General features: G+C 47.7%; 1 protein-coding gene and 1 long non-coding RNA gene across 3 annotated transcripts in view; both read left to right on the top strand.

The window, feature by feature from the left end:
- The window catches only part of KCNB1 (potassium voltage-gated channel subfamily B member 1), a 97,234-nt gene extending 82,078 nt beyond the window's left edge, over positions 1 to 15,156 (top strand). Inside the window, exons 3-4 of one of the 2 annotated variants that reach the window (XR_004984271.2) lie at positions 8,921 to 11,338; positions 14,963 to 15,156. Coding sequence is in view for 1 of the 2 variants with exons in the window: in XM_036417656.2 (XP_036273549.1) it covers positions 8,921 to 10,921 (2,001 nt within the window). In the remaining variant the exon portion in view is untranslated. Of the gene's footprint in view, positions 1 to 8,920; positions 14,764 to 14,962 lie in introns of those variants that run through there. The other variant, XM_036417656.2, reaches the window with a different exon arrangement.
- Positions 15,157 to 15,441: 285 nt separating this feature from the next.
- Positions 15,442 to 19,883, top strand: LOC123651501. Its single transcript, XR_006740271.1, has 2 exons — positions 15,442 to 16,470; positions 16,673 to 19,883. It is a non-coding gene; the product is annotated as an uncharacterized LOC123651501 (long non-coding RNA).
- Positions 19,884 to 21,023: the final 1,140 nt, after the last annotated feature.

Raw genomic sequence — 21,023 nt, 5'->3', positions numbered from 1 at the left:
GAGTTCGGGTTGACTGTAGACACGTCCATCTGATTTTCCAAGGAAATCTGAAAATCTGGAATTTTTAATGTGAAATCTCCCAGTTTTAAAACTGGGGCAAATAAGTAAAAATAACTTCCTCAGCCCCAGGGTCTCTGGTTTATAATGTCTGGGAAGCCCCGAGCAATGCCACCACACCTCCCTCCCACCTTTCTGACTCGGTTGCCCTCTCACGATGAAGGCCGCTATTGCTTGGCTCGCCCCAAGGCCTCTTCCTGTAGTTCAGGCACGCAGATGCCTGGATTCCTGTCCCTTTCTGCCCAGGAGCGCCCCCTGCAGGCTCCTGACTCCAGTTTCTCATCACAGGTGAGGGGGAACACCATCAGCCTGCTCCCATTCCCCTTAATCGGATCTATGCCAGTGACCCTTATAATTAAAACTTCCTGGCTGTAATCCACCTCCCTCCCCCTTAAAGCTGGGGGAAGCGGAAGCACCATAAAAGGAGAAAAAGGTTTGACAGCCAGAAGCCGCCTCCTCCTGTGTCCTTGAAACCATCTTGGGAGACTCACAGACCTGAGATGGAGTCCTGCTTACAAGTTGTGTGACCCTGGGAAAGGACTTCATTCTCTCACCTGCTTGTTCACTTGTTTATCAGCTATTTCGGGGGCACCTATTCTGTGCCAGGCTTCGGAGAGCTGGAGATGCAGCAGTGCGTGCCCGGGCCTCATGGAGCTGGCATGCTGTGTGGGGCACAGGGGAGAAAAATTCAGCTCAACAAGATCAGCGCTGTGATGGAAGAAGCTTGGGGACTGTGGGTGTCCAGAGGACGGATGGACCCAACCTAGACCTGGGAGCGAGAGAGAGGTCCCTGGAGCAGAGGGCCTCTGTGCTGAGGCCTGAGGAGGGTGTAGGAAGCATCCAGTGGGGAGGGAGGGCCTCTAGCAGAGGGAACAGCACGGACAGGTATCTGGAGGGGTGAGCAACCTGGTTATATGTCTTAGGAACTGTCGGTGGTTTTGCTGGGATTCGGTATGAAATATGCAGTGGGAAATGGCCTGGAGAGAGAGAGAGAGAAGAAAGGTGGCCTTAATATAAAACCCAAATCTCTTTCTCATGCCTCATCAGGCCCTCCTGTCTCTCCGAATCCATCTCCTCCTACTTTCCCCTTTGCTCACTCAGCCCCCACCCACCCAGAGCACCTTTCTGTTGCTTGCTATGCCAGACTTATTCCCACATCAGGGCCTTTACCTGGACTGCTCAAACCTTTGAACAGCACACTCCTCGTCCTCAAGTCTCACCTGAGAGAGGCCTGCCCTGACCACCCACCCTCCTGTGCACACCCCACGCTTCTTCACTGACCCCCTGGTTTGTGTTACTCAGTGGTGTGTGGCAGGCACATAACGCTGTTCAGCATCATCTTGCTCCTTTATTGGCTTATGGGTTTTGGTCTGCCTCTCCCCACCAGCTCCTTGAGTCCAGGGAAACCCTTTCTTCTCCATGCTGCATCTCCAGCAACAAGCATGGCACGTGGTAAGTGCTCAATACACATGTGCCAACTCAACGCAAAGGAACCAGAACGTTCTCGAGAGCGGAGAGCATGGGGGCCACGGCAGGGTTTAGAGCAGGGCCGTGGCTGGCGCAGATTTCCGTTTCTCTCCTGTGACCTTTCGGTGTGGTCGGGAGGTTTAAAATGAGTGGGACACTCTTGATGGAAATCAAGTTTCTACTTAGCTTTCGTGCGGCTTATTTTACACATCACACAGTTCACCCATTTCTAGGGTGCAAGTTCCTTTTTTTAGTAAATTTGCCAGGTTGTGCAACCATCCCCCTAAGTCAGTTTTAGGATGTTTTCATCATCCCAGTGAGCTCACTCATGTCCATTAACCGTGAGTCCTATCCCCACCCTGGCAGCCACTCTCTCTCTCTAACATATCTGCTTTATCTGGACACTTATCAAGTGGAATCATATAGTATGCGGCCTTTTGTGTCTGGCTTCTTTGGCTAAACATAATGTTCTCAAGTGTCCGTACTTGTTTCCTTTCATTTTTAATATATTAATTTTATTCATTTATTATTTATTGATTTTTATTTTTTTTTACAGAGAGGAAGGGAGAAGGATAGAGAGCTAGAAACACCAATGAGAGAGAAACATTGATCAGCTGCCTCTTGCATACCTTCCAATGGGGATGTGCCTGCAACCAAGGTCCATGCCCTTGACTGGAATCGAACCTGGAACCTTTCAGTCTGTAGGGACACTCTATCCACTGAGCCAAACCAGTTAGGGCTCCTTTTTATGGATGAATAATATTCTTTTGTCTGACATGGATATAGCACAATTTGTTTTTCTAATTTTCAGTTGATAGACATCGGGGTCGATTTCTCTGTGGGGCTATTATGACTAATGCTGCCGTGAGCGCGCATGTGCATGAAAAGCAGTTTGCAGTCCTTGAACTCTAGACGCACACAGCTCTCAGCCTGCCAGAACGTCCGGTGTCCTTGTACAGACTCGACCCCAGTGGACTGTGTGACCTTCCCTTCCCTGCTTGAGTCCTCCCATCTTCCAGAGACGAGCCCGGGCCCTCTTCTGCATGGACGTTCTGTGCCTCATCCACATTCCTGGACGGGCAGGGGAGTAAGCAGAGAAACGATAAACAGCCTGTGCTGGCTGCTGGAGCCAAAGGTGGACGTCCCTGTGATCAACCCCAGAGCTGACAGGCCTGGCTCCGCCCAGATCTCTTTTCCCAGAATGCCAGAGGCCACTCGCCTATTTGGTGCAGACAAGTGGGCTCCGTGATCCAGAGCCTCCTCGCAGGGAGGGAATCCAGGGATAGCCTCCAAGTCCCTGGCCCTGGCTCCTGCCTCTGCTCCCCGGGTTCCTGGAGTCCTGCCCAAACCTGATTGGGCTCAGATCCCAGGAAAGCAAGGCTGGAAACGCAGAGCCCTGGTCAGGAGCCTGAGCTCAGGCTGGGAGGACTCAGGGAACTGGCTGCTCCCCCACTGCCGAAACCCATCTCAGACCAGAGCAGCACTGTTCATTTGGGTTTGAGGCTTTTTGTGGGACGTCCACTGCCTTAGCCAGGCGCTCGGGCCCACAGACCTAGTCCTGGACTTCTGAACGCAGCCTGTCTGGGGTTGAGTAGTGGGGGCAACAATAAATTACTTGAATAATAATTTAATTTAAGAACATAATATAGAGTAAGTGACTGTTATGTGGTAAGTGCTTGATTACATTCACCTCCATGTTAGAGAGAAGGAAATGGAGACTCGGAGAGGGGAAGTGTTTGGTCAAAGGCCACACAGCCCGGAATAATAGTGTCAGGACTCAAACCCAGGCCCCAAAGCAGCTGATAAATACGTGTAAGCCTGTGGACTAATAAAAGCTGATCAGAGAGCCTGGTGAGCTCATTGAATTCTTATCACAGCCCTGCAATGATACACACCCACACCTTACAGTCAGGGAAACTGAGGCACAGAGGGTTTAACTCCCATTAGGAAGTTCCCCAGCCAGGGAGGGTGGTCCTGGCTCTGGTAGGTCTGGGAGAGAGCACGATCTTAAAGGCAGGCATAGGAGGAGTGGTGAGGGGAGCCCTTCAGGCTACATTTATATATATGTACATATATATAAATTTATATTGATTTCAGAGAGTAAGGGAGAAGGAGAGAGAGATAGAAACATCAATGATGAGAGCGAATCATTGATTGGCTGCCTCCTGCACGACCCTCCTGGGGGTCAAGCCGGCAACCCAGGCAAGTACCCTTGGTCAGAATCGAACCTGGGACCCTCCAGTCCGCAGGCTGATGTTCTATCCGCTGAGCCAAGCCAGCCAGGGCCAGGCTGCATTATTGCACATTTTATTTGGTACTTTCACACACACAGAAAAGGGGGCCTGGTGTGCTCAGACCCTCCCAACCCAACCCTGAGCAGCAGGCATCCACTTCCAGGAGCCAGCAGGGCCTCTGCCCTCACCCCTTTCTTCTTCCCTAGGCTGAAAGGAGGGGAGGGCACATTCTCGGGGTACAAAGGGGGTACCTGCCTTAGGATAACAGGCCTAAGGACTACACAATAGCTAGGTGCATAATTTATGGGTCTGTTGGCAGACACCACTTCTGTGAGCCTTTCCTAGAGTTGTCTGTACTTAGAAACTGGGTTAGAATGGGACCTCCCCGCTCTTAAAGGAACAGACTCCACAGGGATCTACTCCTTCTCCTGCAGGCTCCCTCCTGGCAGGAGTCGGAGGCTGCAGCAGCAACCTTGGGGCTCAGCCCAAAGCTCTGGCTGGCTGCCCCGTAAGGTCAGACCCACTCTGTGCCTGGGGAGACCTGAGCTCGTCAGTAGCTTTACATCCACAGTCTCCTTTCCCCCACTCCGCAGCTTATGGGGCCCGACTATCGTTCTCTCTCAGGTTTCTAAGCCTCGGTACTATGGACATTTGGGACTGGATCATACTTCCTTGTGGGGCTGTCCCGTGCATGATAGGACGTTTAACAGCATCCCTGGCTTCCGCCTTCCCCTAGCGGTCGCTCCTCCAAGTTATGACAATCAAAAATTTCTGCAGCATTTTCCAAAGGTCTCCTAAACGTGAAGATCACCCACTGATATGTCCCCCATTTTACCAATAAGGAAATGGAGGCAAGGAAAGTCTGGTGCCGAAGGCCACCTAGCCAGTAAATGGCAAAGCTGGATTCCAGGACCAGGGTGGCACTCCTAAACCTCAACACAGCAGTTTTCAAAGTGTGCCGTCAAAATGGCTTTTTCCAATGATCACACATTCATTTTAACGAATATTTAATACACATATTTCTAATATGCAAAAGCAGAAATTTATTTCTTAGGGTGAGGGCAAAATATAAAACAAAGAAGGTGAGTGGGTTTGTTTGTTTGTTTTATTATTTATTTATTTGTTACTATTCAGGAAAAAGTAGTACAGTAGCAAAAGAACACATGCAATAGGATGTCAAAACTAAACAAAATGAGCCCTAACTGGTTTGGCTCAGTGGATAGAGTGTTGGCCTATGGACTGAAAGGTCCCAGGTTTGATTCCAGTCAAGCGCATGTACCTTGGTTGTGGGCACATCCCCAGTGGGAGGTGTGCAAGAGGCACATCCCCAGTAGAGGGTGTGCAAGAGGCGGTTGATCGATGTTTCTCTCTCATCGATGTTTCTAACTCTCTATCCCTCTCCCTTCTTCTCTACAAAATATATATATATATATATATATATATATATATATATATATATATATATATATTTTTTTTTTTTTTTTTTTTTTTTTTAACTAAACAAAATGAAGTAATCATTTGTCTGGCATGTATCCATGTGTATTAAACACTATTCAGAAAATCCAGAGGATGAGAAAAAGTTCTGATCATCTCTGGGTGGAGAAGGACACAGGAAGGGTCCATGTTATTGTCACCTGCTCTATTTCTTAACTTGGGTGGTGGCTTCATAGGTATTCATTTGATTATGGTTCGTAAATATATATAAATTAGGTCTGTTTTTGTGCATGTCAGATATCTTATTTTATAAAATTACTACAGAAATTTTCTTATTCAATGAGTATAAATCAAGAAGATAAAACCTGAGCTTTCTTTGAAAATACCACTAGAGGAGGAAAAAAAAAAAAAAAAAAGAAAAAAGAAAATCAAGATGTTGGTAGAGCATCTGAAGCTGAGGAAACGCTACATCACGAGACACTCCCGTCCCTGTGCTGAGCTGGCCCAGAAGGCACCGGAGCGCTCTTCTGCCTGTGGGATCCCTTGCCTCACGCATACTACATGGTCAATAACTAGTGGCCACGTTGAAAACGGAATGTGATCCTGGCCCTCCTACTTGTAGCTCTGTGACCTTGAGCAGCAGCGGACAAACACTTGGGAGTGCCCGCTGGTGTTATGCCCTGGGCTAGGCGTTGGGTGTGTGGAGTTAAGCCTCAGAACCAATCCCTGTCTCCCCAAAAGCTCCAGATACTGGGCAGTGACGGATGCACACATCCCCCGGTTAACAGATACGTGTGATATGTACCCCAAGAGCTGACAAATAATAGGGGAGTCCAGAGGACGGAGTGGCCAGCCTGCCTGGGGAATGTAGGGTGACTTCTGAGGGGAGGGTACAGGACACATGGATGGGTTTTAAAAGATGGATTACAGTTCACTGGACAGAGAGGTGTGCAGAATAGACCAACAGGTGCCTGTGGCTAGGGACAGGCGAGGAGATTGAGTACCTGTGGGAGGCAAGGCCAAAGAGAGGGGTTGGAGTCAAACGCAGAGGGACCTGACAGCCATGTCCAGGTTGGGGATTCATTACAGGGGACAGAAGCCTCTCACACTCATCCAAACAGCAACGGTTTCCCCGTACAGGACACAGAGGCAGTTCCTAAAGAGCAGGAGGCAAAGACTAGCTGGGCTGAGAGGAAGGGTGGGCTGAGATATGCCCCCAGGATGAGAGCTGGCGCTTATCGGACACTCACTGTGTCCTGCTGGAAGCTGTCCTTAGCGTTCTGGATGTGCTGACACGTTTAATCTTCACAGCAGCTCTCTGAGGTAGATGTTGTTATCATCATCCCATTTTGCAGATGAGGAAACCGAGGCTTCATGAGGTTAAGTAACTGGCTCCAGGTAAGGACACAGTAGAGTTGGGACTTGAATCCAAAGTATTCTGACACCAGAGCCCAAGCTCTTAACTGCTGCCCTCTCCATCCTCTCTCCAACCTCCTGTGTCCTCACTGCTCCTTCTCTCTGCCCCTCCCCTTTATTCTCAGGCTCACCATTCATCCCCTGGATCCCTGAGCTCAGATTTTCAATAGTGGGCTGGCTGATCCCAGTCAGCAACAGGCAGGACCAAATTGTTTTCTTTGTTTATTGTTTTTTTTTGTGTGTGTGTTTAATATTTCTATTGATTTAAGAGAGGAAGGTAAAAGGAGAGAGAGATAGAAACATTAATGATGAGAATCATTGATCGGCTGCCTCCTGCACGGCCCCCACTGGGGATCAAGCCTGCAACCCTAGCATGTGCCCTTGACTGAAATCGAACCCAGGACCTTTTAGTCTGCAGGCCAGATCTCTATCCACTGAGCCAAACCAGCTAGGGCGGCAGGAACAAATTGTACAAGCATGGTGACCAGACCAGCCCTTCCGCAGGGGCAGTTGAAGGAGAGGGGCAAGTCTCCGAGAACAGGACAGAGGGGAGAGGCTGATAGACAAATTTACAGGCTTTGGATTTGCTTCTGAAATGTCCTGGAAATTTAGTAAGCAGAGAAATGATGAGATGGTGGGATTGGATTTATAATTTTGAAGAAGACCCTGAGAGCAATTTGTTACATCTGCTTACATTTCTTCATAAACTATAGACAGGCCTAGGTTCCATTAGTGTCAACAAATGTCTAATAAGTCCTTTCTCTGGGCCAAAACCTCTCCTTGATCCAGGGGCTCAAAGATAATTAAGACTTGACCCTTAACCTCAAAAAGTTTATAGTCCCTGCCGAAACCGGTTTGGCTCAGTGGTAGAGCGTCGGTCTGCGGACTGAAGGGTCCCGGGTTTGATTCCAGGCAAGGGCATGTACATTGGTTGCAGGCATATCCCCGGTAGGGGGTGTGCAGGAGGCAGCTGATCGATGTCTCTCTCTCATTGATGTTTCTAGCTCTCTATCCTTCTCCCTTCCTCTCTGTAAAAAATCAATAAAATATATTTAAAAAAAAAAAAAAAAGTTTCCCAAAACCGGTTTGGCTCAGTGGTGGAGCAACGGTCTGCGGACTGAGGGGTCTCGGGTTTGATTCCGGTCAAGGGCATGTACATTGGTTGCGGGCACATCCCCAATGGGGGGTGTGCAAGAGGCAGCTGGTCAATGTTTCTCTCTCGTCAACGTTTCTAGCTCTCCATCTCTCTCCCTTCCTCTCTGTAAAAAATATCAATAAATTATATTTGATGAAAAAAAAAAGTTCATAGTCCCAATTGGGAATTAATAACATGGATCCGAGATGTCCATGCCTGCCTGGAAATGGCCTGCAAAATCAGACGATTGTGTGTAGCAAAAGAGTCTGTAGTTTCATCTGATTTCTAACAGCCTCAGGAGCTCATGCTCTGGGTTCAGATGGGCGCGGTGAAAGTCCTGGCTCCAGAGACAGAACACTTACTGGGGTTTTTGTGAGAATGAAATAAGGTATTTCATGGGAAGTGCTAAACACAGTGCCCAGCATACAATGAACACTCAGTAAGGGGTAACTATTGTTATTATCATTAGGCTCATGTGAAAACAGCCCCACCCCATAGTATTGGCAAACCACTGTTCTAGCTCACCAGTCAGCAAGCGGTGGCCCACAAGTCCAATTCAGTTCCCTGCCTCTTTTTAAAAAAATATATATTTTATTGATTTTTTAAAGAGAGAGAGAAACATTGACCAGCTGCCTCCTGCACACCCTCTACCAGGAATGTGCACCCAACCAATATACATGCCCTTGACTGGAATCGAACCTGGGACTCTTCGGTCTGCAGACAGACGCTCTATCCACTGAGCCAAACCAGTTTTGGCTCATTACCTCTTTTTGTCAATAGTTTTATTGAAACACATCTACACGTGTTCATTTATGTATTATCTAAGGCTGCCTCCATGCTTCCACTGCAGAGTTGAGTAGTTGCAACAAAGAATTCACAGACTTCAAGGCCTAAAATATTTATTATCAGGCCCTTCATAGAAAAAAAAATTGCCAACCCCTGGGCTAGATAATTAGCTTTAAACCATTTCAATTCTCCCAGACAGTTTCTACATCTGTACAATAAATGGACTTGAATAAATCATCTTTTTTAGCTCAACCACCCGGTTATAAAATGACTAGTGACATATGAAATGGAAAATGCTCCTGAATGTCGAGGAGCACTCTGCAGACTCAGGGTATTAGAGCGATCATCTCCTGGTGGTTGATAACTAAATCCCACTCTCTTCTCCTCACAGATCCTTGCCATAATTTCCATCATGTTCATCGTCCTCTCCACCATTGCCCTGTCGCTCAACACGCTGCCTGAGCTGCAGGGCGTTGATGAGTTTGGCCAGTCCACGGACAACCCCCAGCTGGCACATGTAGAGGCCGTGTGCATCGCGTGGTTCACCATGGAGTACCTGCTTCGGTTCCTCTCCTCACCCAAGAAGTGGAAATTCTTCAAGGGTCCGCTCAATGCCATTGACTTGTTGGCCATCCTGCCGTACTACGTTACCATCTTCCTCACTGAATCAAACAAGAGTGTGCTTCAGTTCCAGAATGTTCGCCGCGTGGTTCAGATCTTCCGCATCATGCGTATCCTCCGCATCCTGAAGCTCGCGCGCCACTCCACTGGCCTCCAGTCCTTGGGCTTCACCCTGCGACGGAGCTACAATGAGCTGGGCTTGCTCATTCTCTTCCTCGCCATGGGCATCATGATCTTCTCCAGCCTTGTCTTCTTTGCGGAGAAAGATGAGGAGGACACCAAGTTCAAAAGCATCCCAGCCTCTTTCTGGTGGGCTACTATTACCATGACTACTGTTGGCTATGGAGACATCTACCCTAAGACTCTCTTGGGGAAAATTGTGGGGGGGCTCTGCTGCATCGCAGGGGTCCTGGTGATTGCTCTTCCCATCCCCATCATTGTCAACAACTTCTCTGAGTTCTACAAGGAGCAGAAGAGGCAGGAGAAAGCAATCAAGCGTAGAGAGGCTCTGGAGAGAGCCAAGAGGAATGGCAGCATTGTGTCCATGAACATGAAAGATGCTTTTGCCCGGAGCATTGAGATAATGGACATCGTGGTTGAGAAGAATGGAGAGAATAAGGACAAAGTACAAGATAACCACTTGTCACCCAACAAATGGAAATGGACAAAGAGGACACTATCTGAAACTAGTTCGAGTAAGTCCTTTGAAACCAAGGAGCAAGGATCCCCTGAGAAGGCCAGATCATCTTCTAGTCCTCAACACCTGAATGTCCAGCAGTTGGAAGACATGTATAATAAGATGGCCAAGACCCAATCTCAGCCCATCCTCAATACCAAGCAGTCAGCAACACACAGCAAACCAAAGGAAGAACTTGAAATGGAGAGTATCCCCAGCCCCATAGCTCCTCTGCCCCCTCGTTCAGAAGGAGTGATAGACATGAGGAGCATGTCGAGTATTGATAGCTTCATTAGCTGTGCCACAGACTTCCCTGAAGCCACCAGATTCTCCCACAGTCCTTTGATGTCACTCCCCAGCAAGACTGCAGGCAGCTTGGTCTCAGAGATGGGCTGGCAGGGAGCTCTGGGTGCCAGTGGTAGTAGGTTTGTGGAGGCCAACCCCACCCCTGATGCCAGTCATCACTCTGCTTTCCTCATTGAGAGCCCCAAGAGTACCATGAAGACCAACAACCCCTTGAAACTCCGAGCACTTAAAGTTAACTTCATGGAGGGTGAACCCAGTCCATTAGTCCCTGTTCTGGGGATGTACCATGACCCTCTAAGGACCCGGGGGGCTGCTGCAGCTGCTGTCGCTGGGCTGGAGTGTGTCACCCTCTTGGACAGGCCCGTGCTGAGTCCAGAGTCCTCCATCTACACCACAGCAAGTGCTAGGACACCCGCCCGGTCGCCCGAGAAACACACAGCAATAGCATTCAACTTCGAAGCAGGTATCCACCAGTACATTGATGCAGACACAGATGATGAGGGACAGGTGCTGTACAGTGTGGACTCTAGCCCTCCCAAGAGCCTCCATGGGAGTACCAGTCCCAAATTCAGTGTTGGGACAAGATCAGAGAAGAACCACTTTGAAAGTTCCCCCTTACCCACCTCTCCTAAGTTCTTAAGGCAGAACTGTATTTACCCTACAGAAGCATTGACTGGAAAAGCCCCAAGTGGTCAGGAAAAGTACAAACTTGAGAACCATATCTCCCCCGATGTCCGGGTGTTGCCTGGGGGAGGAGCCCATGGAAGCACACGGGATCAGAGCATCTGAACTACCCCACGTGGAGGAGAGACTTGTAGTGAGATCCAAAGAAGAGTGCTGCTCAGCTTACCTGCCACATAGCTTTTCTGCATGAACTCTGAAGCAGAAAGGCTCTGCAAAGTCCCCAGAAAGACGAGAGACTCCAGAGAAAGCTCCCTAATACCTTGAGAGTCACAGCAGGTCTATTGGAATGAAGTTGGCCAAGCCATAGACTATGGCACCTCCTTGTAACAACTCCACTGCCCTCTTTGGGAGATGACGTGAGCAGAACTCACAGCCACCACTACCACATTCTAGACATAACCAAGGCCACCTACTCCCCATTCTTCTCTCATGGCCATCCATCAGCCTCTGAAAGCAACATCTCTGATCCCTCCTGGCCTTGGCTGGAGAAGGATGCTGGAACACGTGGCTGATATTGAAAAAGTGAGTTGACTAATTTGGTATTGGGTGTTGCCTGGCCACCTCTAGGAACCCCTGTCCATCACCTCCTGGATGGATCCCACTGTTAGAAGGCTACAGAGAATGCTTGTGTCATGGAGAAATCTCTGCACCATAAGCCACAATCCCAGCGCAAAACCCATACTCAAATGTCTTCATTGACTTCAGTATTTCATAGTGCTTGAGATTTTATTTTGAGATTTCATCAGGGTGAGTTGTACCACTTGTACTCCATTCTAATTGCCCCCTGGCTATCTGGGAAGGGCTCAGGAGGCAGGCATTCAGCCAACAGTATGAACTCTGAGCATTGCTTTAGGGTTGTAGAAGGAAAGCATTTTCTGTACATCACTAGTGTAGGCTCAAAAGATATGCAAGTGTCAAATATGCAAAAGAAATAGCTTATTCAAAGAGACTGTATGCTACTGGAGAACAGAATAAAATGATTTTTTTTTAACCTGCAACAATGAAAGGGGGGGGGGGGGGGGAGTCCCCAAATGAAATGCCCTGTTCAGACTTTTGAATACTTCCTGCTGCGGCAGGGAAAGCATCTACTATAATAGAAATGCTTTTTTTGTTTCCTGTGGTATTCAAGTTTTTAAAAAAATTAAAATAAAAAGCACTTTATGTTTTTCAAAAATAGGTTCTACCAGGGATGGCATCACCATCTTGCACTTTAAAAGAAGCACTATTTCCCATGGGCCACTTTTTGGGACTCTGGTTGGGTTGTTGCTGTATGCTTGTGTCCCACCACCGTGGGTGATATTGTGCTGGTATTGCTGTCTGCCATGTCAAAGTCTGCAGGCGCCTTCCTGCCCCTCTGAAGCTTCCCCTTAACACTATTGCAAAGAAGGGTACCTAGCCCTTGAGTGGGGCTTCTCATAAAGTCACGTGTATAGAAACCAGGCGCATCTCAGAAGAAGACAGTAGATAGTTGGGCATGGGGTGTTTTCTTGTCAACCAGCTGTGGGTGTGTTTTCAGTGTCACTGTCTGTATTAAAAGCTCAGCTCTCCTTTCTGCAGCCATCAATGCAGCCAGTACAGACAAAAGCAATAAGTTCTAGTGTGTTTCTTGGTGTTGGTGTTCCTGTCCTAGTTTGATGCACTGACATTGGTCTACTTGAGTTCAGTCTGACAGCATGGTGTTGCTGGCTGTGCCTTGGTTCAGTAACATTGGGTTGAGCCACCGGTTAGCGTGATGCCATGCTGTGGGCCCATCTGTCAGCAAAGATAGCATGTTATGGATCTGCCTGTTTTCAAAGCAATGGACTGATGTTGTTCTCTTAATACAATTCTGATGGATGATGTCCCAAATACAATAGTATATATCTGTCAATCATCAATTGTGACAGGCATGTGTCTTCCTGATGGAACGAAATGTGGTATTGTTTAGCTGTCCTTCATACGATGTTATTGATCTGCCTGCTATTACAATGGCACGATCCACCTGTCCGTACACAGACATCACAGAGTCGTCCTGCCTGCTCTCCTCACAGTGGCATGAGGTTGGGCCGCCTGTCACAGATACGATGGCATGGGGTCATCCTACTGCCCTTAATACGATGTGTATTCTTTGCTGAATACGCGCCTGGTTCACATTGCTTCTCAGCATCTCCAAGGACTGTGGATCTCTCCAGGAGGGGACAGTCCTGTTCGTTGCTGCATTGACAAAGAAAATGCGTGTCAGAGTACCTTGACTCTTCCAAAGTATCTTCCGAGTACTCTGGCAGCAAACGCAAAGGGACATAGAGAGAATGAGGTCATCCTGTGCTGGTGATACACCAGCGAGAAGAAGCAGCAGCGCTCCCAGGGGGCTTTGCTGAGCTCTCCGTGTGGGCTGGAGGCCTGTTGAGGAACGGCCCTGGAGCAGTCCTCCCTGGACCATCTCACGTGTCTCTTCTTTGTTTTCATCACCATCTATGTCCGCCATCAGCACAAATGTGAAAATTCAGGGAAAACAAACAAATGCTTTTTGATAAAAGTAAATAGTTGTGATTTCTGATTCAGATATTTTTAGAGCTGATGCTATCTGTAAAAATTAATAATAATAATAATAATAATGATATAGTCTATTTTACATATCAGGAAAGTGAACATGTTTAAATATAGCCATATATAGTGGGAAGGAACTTACCACCCCTTCTTCAAACCAAGGCATTTCATTTGTTGGTGGAAGCAGACAACAAGTGTTTAGATTGGAAATTCTTTCTTCCTTTTTTTTTTTATTAAAAAAAAATACTAATAACCAATTGGTGCAACTCTCCTTGTAACCAAAGGCCCTTTCTGCCTTGTGTGGTCATGCAGGAACTAGCCCTTCCTTCCTCGTGTGTTTTGTCTGATCTCAAAGTAGCATTTTATGGAGTCACTTTTGAAGGACGAATTCAGAAGTATCATGAAGAACCTACCTTTTCAGGCTGAACAGCCAGAGTCCTATAGAGTTCTTATAGAAACAAAATAATTGAAACTCAGCATATACTATGCTTAGAAAGTATTGTGCTCTGTTTTGTTTTTTTCCTTTTGCGTATGTATCATGGGGATATATATATAGCTTTTACCCTGGGCCCGATTCAAATAAAGTGCTGTGAGTTTACCCAGGCCCCCACCTGCCAGAAAGGAGCATACGGAAATTTTTAATATGTGTACATTCTACCTAAACCTGTGTACGTGCACTGGGAAATCTACCTAAGAGTCTCCCCTGAGAAGCTAACCTTGATCAACAGGTCTGGATGGAGGACAGGAAAGCAGTAGTTTTGGAAGCAGGTTACCACCTTACCTTGGTGGTCCAAATAGCACCCACTCCTGAGCCAATGAAAGCGGGGAGAAAATCAATCAACCCAAATAAATGAAACTGGGGGCTGGGGGCAGATGGAAGCCTGGTCCTTTTGGCAAACTCAACGAAACTTCTCCAGAACCCAACTGAACTTGACTTCCAACTTCCACCGTTATCAGAAAGGGCTAGGGACCAGGAAGCTGTGGCTCCCAGTCACACAGGGGATGGTCTGCGACCAGGGGGGAGGAGGTGGGCAGCCTCTTTTCCTCTTCGGGTAAAGAAAAACAGCAGGACTTTGGTGCGGTAGATTTCTCAGTGCCTTCTTTAGGAATTTTATCTTAAGCACATTAAAATGGGGAAAGAAAAAAGAGGAGAGAACATTTGTTCCCGGGAAGCCCCCTTTTTTTTTTAAAGGTACTGGGGATCAAGAATGAAGAATGAGATGGCAGGGAAGGCAGTTTGGGGGTGGGAGGCCAATATCCTGAGGAGACCATTTCCTTTCAATCCACCTGGCTTGTCCCTGAGAATCGCTGGCAATACAGACGGCTTCAACCTGATTCCCAACCTGCCTTCCACTGTGTCTTGGTCACCGTAGCCTCATTTCTGCCCCTTTTCCTAAAAAGATCCACCTTTCTAAGGAGAGGGGAAAAAACACATAGGACAGGATTCTTTTCAGTAAAGCTGTAATGAATTGTGGATGTTTGTAACTATTGTATATTTCTGTCTTGCTCCAAGTCACAGCTGGGGTGTCTAATCCATAGGCAAGGAGAAAGTCAAAATTCACCACGGACAAGGGTCACGAAAGCCAGGTCTCTAGTTCTCTCCTTTCCTTGTTTCTCTAGCAACTAGTCCCAGGCTTCAGCCTCCAATCGAGGAACGTTGGATCCAATGAGAACATGGTGAACCGCCTCCGAGGTTCTTTGGGGAAGGACTTTTTCTGTGGCTGCGAAGCTGGCAGGAGGAAGAAGGGGCTCGCGGGAGCCCCCAGCAGGACAGCGGAGAGCCACCAGCCCTGAGCTGCACGTTCCTCACCTCCCTCGGCCTGTGTGACGGCATCCGAATGCTTCCCCTGGGCCAGCGTGACCCAGAGCAGCCTGGCGACACCCAGAAACGAGTTGCCTCTGCATTTTCTGTTGCCACTTTTCTGGCTCTAGAAGTATCTGACGTGTAGGACTACATCACAGGTTGTCCATGCATCTCAGAGTAGTCTATTTTCCTGTCCAGATAAATGTATGTCCTTTTAGCAAATCTATAACAGGGCCATGGAGTCTAATTTTGTTTGTAATATAGAATCGCATTTTTGGAGGTTTGTGGCTGGTCGTTATCATAGCTGATATCTTCTGGCCTTTTTTCATTGACTCCCATTGTCCCTAGGACTGCTTTTTCTTCTTTTCGGTTCTGATTTTCTGGGGGTGGGGACAGACTTTAGGGTCTGACTTCCTCGTGCAGGCCTTTCCTGGCACTAGGCCTGGAATCTGTTGACACTATTCCTGTCTTCATTCTGTCTGTGTGTTTCTCCTATTTGTTGTTCTTAAGAACCCAGGGCACAGATGCACGATTGAGAGCAGATGACCCTCAAAATCAGGATGGGATGTGGGCTGGTTAGGCTGATTCCTACACACCTTTGGGGATCTGAGGGGACTGAGTCTTCTCATCCCCAAAGATTTCAGAACCAAAAGTCTCACGTAAGCAAACTTCCCACTGGCATTTCTGAGACCCAGAACACACCCAAGCCCCTCCTGGCTGGCCTGCTGCAGTGTCCAGTGCCCTGCTCCCTGCAACATCAATTGCATCCGAAGGTCAGAGCATTTTCTGGTTCTTGAGGACATCGGAGAACATGCTGGGCTTTAGATCTCATCAACTTTTTATCAGTTCTTCTCAACCCATTGCCAGCAGCCTCAACAGCAAACAGTGGCCAGACAGGCTTGCAGCCAAACCCCAAGAAGACATCTCCCCAGAATCTGCCATCTCATCTCCCCTTCCCTTTCCAGCTGCTGGCTCCAGAGAGCCAGGGATTGGTGGCAAAGTCAGATTCCACTCAACTAATTATCTGGACTGTCCTGATAATTAATTCCACCAGGTGGCTTCCAGCATTGGGTTGGCAGAGGACCGCTCATGAAGCAGGATCTTCAGCAAAAAAGTGATTTTTTTCCATCCATCAACTCATGCAGGAAGAAGAAGAAAGCTCAGATTGTCTCCAGTTTGCAATCATTTAGATTTTTATATACCCACCACCCCACCACTTCTACCACCTCACTGTCAGCTTCAGGGCTCTCACCTCCACCCAAATAGAAATCTGAGCCCAATCAGGACCCCCAGATGGCAGCGAATGATTCCCTTTAGAATAGGGGTGTCGAACTCAATCAGAGAAGGGGCCAAAATCTAAAATCCAGCCTAAATCGCGGGCCGAATGGTTTACTGAACAGTCGTAAACTGTCATTGTGATGGAAACGCAGCGGAGTGCAGTGATGACAGCGCGGTGCGGGCCACATTGCAAGGCCTGGCTGGACGGATTTGGCCCGTGGGCCTTGTGTTTGACACATGTGCTTTAGAACAACCCCAAGAGGAAATGAATCCAAGTAGGAATCTATTCTTTTGGACCAAGACCCTAGTCAAAATTTTCCCACCCCCTCCCCAAATTCCTGGTAGCCTGATTTGAACCAAAGCCAAACAAAACAGATGAGATTGTTAAAACTTCTTCACAAGAACAAAGTTGTTTTTTCCATTAATGTGCTAGGTCTGATGCCTGGATAAGCAAACACCCTTGCTTATGGCTGTTTTCATGAGGGAAGAAGTTGCATAGTTTGGGTATCCATTCACTATCTGGATTTTGTCTTAACCTGGAATTTCTTGGGAGTGCCCCAAAATTCCAACTTGAATAAATGGATTTGGAAGGGGCTCTGTTAATGGAGCAGCCCCTCATCTTCACCTCTAACTCTAACTCTCCATTCCTCCCTGCAAAGATTCTGAAGAGATCTAAAGGCTGGCCAGGATGGGTGGAGTGGGGCAGTTCGCCTGGACAAGAAATTACCTGACTGCAGGATGGCTGCATGTGGGTCATTGAAATGTTCTCTTGCATGAGAAGGACAGAGTGGTTGATTTCAGCTCAAAGTCTAGTAGGTGGGGCTGCCTAACCATGGAACTCAAGTGCCATGTTGGGTAATGACCTTTGTGGCAACACGGTGTTTAAAGAGAGGCTAGATGGTATACAAAATGCATATTGCAGAGGGACCCTAGCATTGCACAGCAACTGGACTAAACAACCAGGGAAATTCTCTTTCTCCCTCTCTCTCTGTGTTTCCTGGTGTGGTGTGTGTGTGTGTGTGGGGGGGGGGGTTGATGGTTGGTGGTTTGAACATCCGGGAACAGACTCAAGCCACCAAGGCAAAGGCAAGGAGCACTGTTAACAGGAACTCAGAAATGTTAGAATTTGGAGCTCTCAGAGGGAGTTCTAGGTGGCACAGGATACCCTGTTCCCCACGCTCCGTATCTTGGACAATTTCAATGACCCTCTTGATCACCATCCAACCCATCCCCAGTGCCCTAGCAGGAACCACCCAGGGTGGGATAATACTTATGGTACCATCCCCCAGGCCAACCAAAAAGCAACCTCATCCCTGGCTGGCTGCCTCGAGGTACTTCAGCCCTTCTGCCCAGACTATGCCCTCAGAGACCTGAGGATTTCGGTACAAAAGACACAATTATCTTTTACCCACTAGCCACCTGTCTAATGAACAAACAGCCCAGGCAACGGCAAATGGCACTATTCCAAAAGGGCTTTTTTTCCCCCCCTGGCAAATAAAACAGGAAATCCCATTCAAATCCTTTAGGGTTTTTTGTTTTTTGTTTTCTTTTTCATTGACTTTATTGGGGTGACACACTTAATAAAATCATATAGGTTTTAGGTGTATAATTCTATAATACATCATCTGCATATTTTATTGTGTGTTCACCACCCCCAGTCAAGTCTATTCAAAGCTTTTGAAAGTCCCCACCTAATGAAGTTAAATCCAGAAGGGCCAAAACAGGCACCTATACCCCAGTTTTACAGCAAAACAAGGCTTCTGCTGCCTCCAGGCAAAAGGCCATCTCCCACATCTGTAGCCCCTTCCCAATGTCTGGATTCTGCATTCCTCAAGGAGAGCATTGGACAAAGAGGCTTGCAAGTCCCCCTTAATTTATATTTGGTGAGTCTGGAGGAGGTGGAGCTTCATCCTCTGGTGACCCCCAGTGCAGGCAGCCTCAGGTTGTTTTGTCACCAGATTAGGCAGGATATGCTTGAACGGATAGACCGAGCAGCTGCTAATTTCTAAGATCCCCCTCTGAGGCTCTGTCCCGAGGAATAACTCAAGTCAATGTCTGCAATGACATTACAGTCCTGAAGAAAGGAGGGAAACTCCCAATTCTGTCCCATTAGGATGCTCTCAAGAGTTATGCATGCATCTCCCCACCCTACTTGCCTCCCTGAGCTGATCCAGGTTTGGAAAACCAGGCAGGAAGCACAGGAGAAGCTGCTCAAGAGATTTGGACCTCTCCTGGTCTTCACTAGGGCGTTGGGCTCTCTCTCTTAGATGACCTTGACCTCTGAGCTTGGTGTGCCTGCTAGGTGGGGAAGAGGAACATCAGCAGCTGCTCAGCTGGCAGCTGGCCTTTTGCTCCCCAGACCTATCCTGGCTTTAAGCCAAGGTCAAGATCTGGGAACACCATTTTCTGCACCAGGAACTCAGGGTAATCCCCCAAGGTATGCCCTTGGCACATAGTGGTCACTCAACCTGTGTGTTTGAGTGAGTAAATGTGTAAATGATTAACTTCTGAGTGAATGAATGATGAGCGAATGTGTGAGTGAAAAGAGGAGCTTGTTAGTTCTTACCTGGCTGGAGGTAGTACTAACTGGGAAGGAAGGAGAAATGGGAGGCCCCTCCCATTAAAACCTGTAACAGCCCCACCAACAGCATCTGTTCTTTGACTCAATTGGGGACCAAGATGATGTCCAAATTGGACACTTGTCTGGCCTAAGGACCTTGGCCTTTTCGTTTGGGGCAGCCCCACACTCCTTTCTTACTCTCCTACTCTGCATTTTCAACCCCATGCTCTAATTCAGCTCACACATAGCCCATAGGTTTTCCAATGGCAAAGCCAAGGGTCCAGGACTTGCTAGGGGCAGGAATGTGGGAGCTGACATCTGGAAACTGGATTGCATTCCCTGAGCCATGGAGTCCAGCTGGAAGAGAAGGCCAGCTTTTCCTCCAGCTTTTAGAGCCAAGGGATTTCCTTTGTTCTGAGCCCCAGTGCCCCCATGGCAGCATGTGCCCAATCCCATTCGCTAAGACCCTCTGTCTCTCCCAGAAACCATGTGAAGTTGAGGTTTTTATGCCAGCAAAGCCATTCTGATCGCCCCACCCATGATGGGGGACAAGCCAATCACATTAGCCATAAATGACCAATGTCCTTAGATGCTCTTTTCTGGGGTTGTGTTCTTGGGTCCTGTTCATCTCTGATCAGTTGACGTCTCTAGTCCTTCCTGTAAAAGTGAAATGAGCATTACACACACACACACACACACACACACACACACACACACACACTCATGAGGAAACCAAACAACAAACAATCCAGTTTCTTTTTATGCATGTGATGAGACGAAATTGTGACCTTCACCTGCTGTCCTGTCTTGTAAAATATGTCCAAATGTTTAAGAATTTCTAAGCAAATGGTCCCTTAATGAAGTCTGCAGAGTTCAATAAAGAGGTATGGAGAAAACAAGCTTGGTGGTGTTTGTTTTATTTTCTAGGGGGCATGGGAAGGGAGAGGTGGGAAGGTCTACAGAGGAAGCTGAATTGGGGGACTTAGAGGGGACAGCCCTGGCTTTTTCTCTTCACCTGAAAGATAGATTATGAAAATGTCACTGCCATGTAATCCCAATGTGCAAAGAGTGGCAATCCACCCCATGCTGTGCTCAAGGGACCAAAGTCCAAATTCTGGTCATTTGGCTCTCATGTCAATGATAACTGGGCCTTCTTGGCCTTACTGTCGCTCTCTCATAAAGATGTCTCACAATGCCTACAGGAGCCACACACATAACTCTTACAGTCCACCCCTTCTCTGCTCCATTGTTCTCCGTGACACTTTCCACAATATTTTATGTATTTATTTTGTTTATTGTTCACCTCCCTCTAATAGAACATAAATTCAGAAACTAAAAAGCAAAGACTGGGTGGTGGGAGGGGGAGAGATAGAACAGAACATCCAAAGACTATGAATGTGCATGTCTGTTTGTTTTTGCTTTATTTTACTCACACAAATAGTAACATACCATATACGTACCCTGCTCTGCACTTTGCTTTTCTCATTTCATACTATGTATCTTGAAAATCATCCTGTACCAATACACAAAGCGCTTCCTTGTTCTTTTGTACACAGTAATCGCTCATCTCCTACAGTTGAATGTTCGGGTTGCTTCCAAACTTTGGTGTAACAAACAGAACGGAAATGAATGGCTTGTCAGTGGTTCCTATGGGTTCTGCCTTCAAAATAGATCTGGAATCTACATTTCTTGCCCCTCCACTGCCACAGCTCTAGGCCGTGCCATCACTCTCTGTTGCCTAATGATGGCAGCAGCCTCCAGACCAGGCTCACTGTTTCCACCTATGATCCCTTTCAGGCTTCTCTCAACACAGTGGCCAGAGGGATTCTATCAACCTGTCACCCTGATTATATCACTTCACCGCTAAAGCCTTCCAAAGGCTTCCCATCACATTTTGAATAAAATCCAAAGTCCTTGGCATGGTCTGCAAGGCCATTTATCCTTAGGCTCCTGCCTGCCCCTTTGCTTTCACCCCTCTCCCTGCTCTCCCCTGAGGGTGTTCTGCTCCATTGTCACTGTCCTCCTCACTGTTCCTCAAA

Source organism: Pipistrellus kuhlii, unplaced genomic scaffold (genome assembly GCF_014108245.1).
Source record: "Pipistrellus kuhlii isolate mPipKuh1 unplaced genomic scaffold, mPipKuh1.p scaffold_m20_p_6, whole genome shotgun sequence".
In the NCBI taxonomy this organism is placed as follows: domain Eukaryota; kingdom Metazoa; phylum Chordata; class Mammalia; order Chiroptera; family Vespertilionidae; genus Pipistrellus; species Pipistrellus kuhlii.
This window is presented reverse-complemented; position numbering and strand designations above follow the sequence as displayed.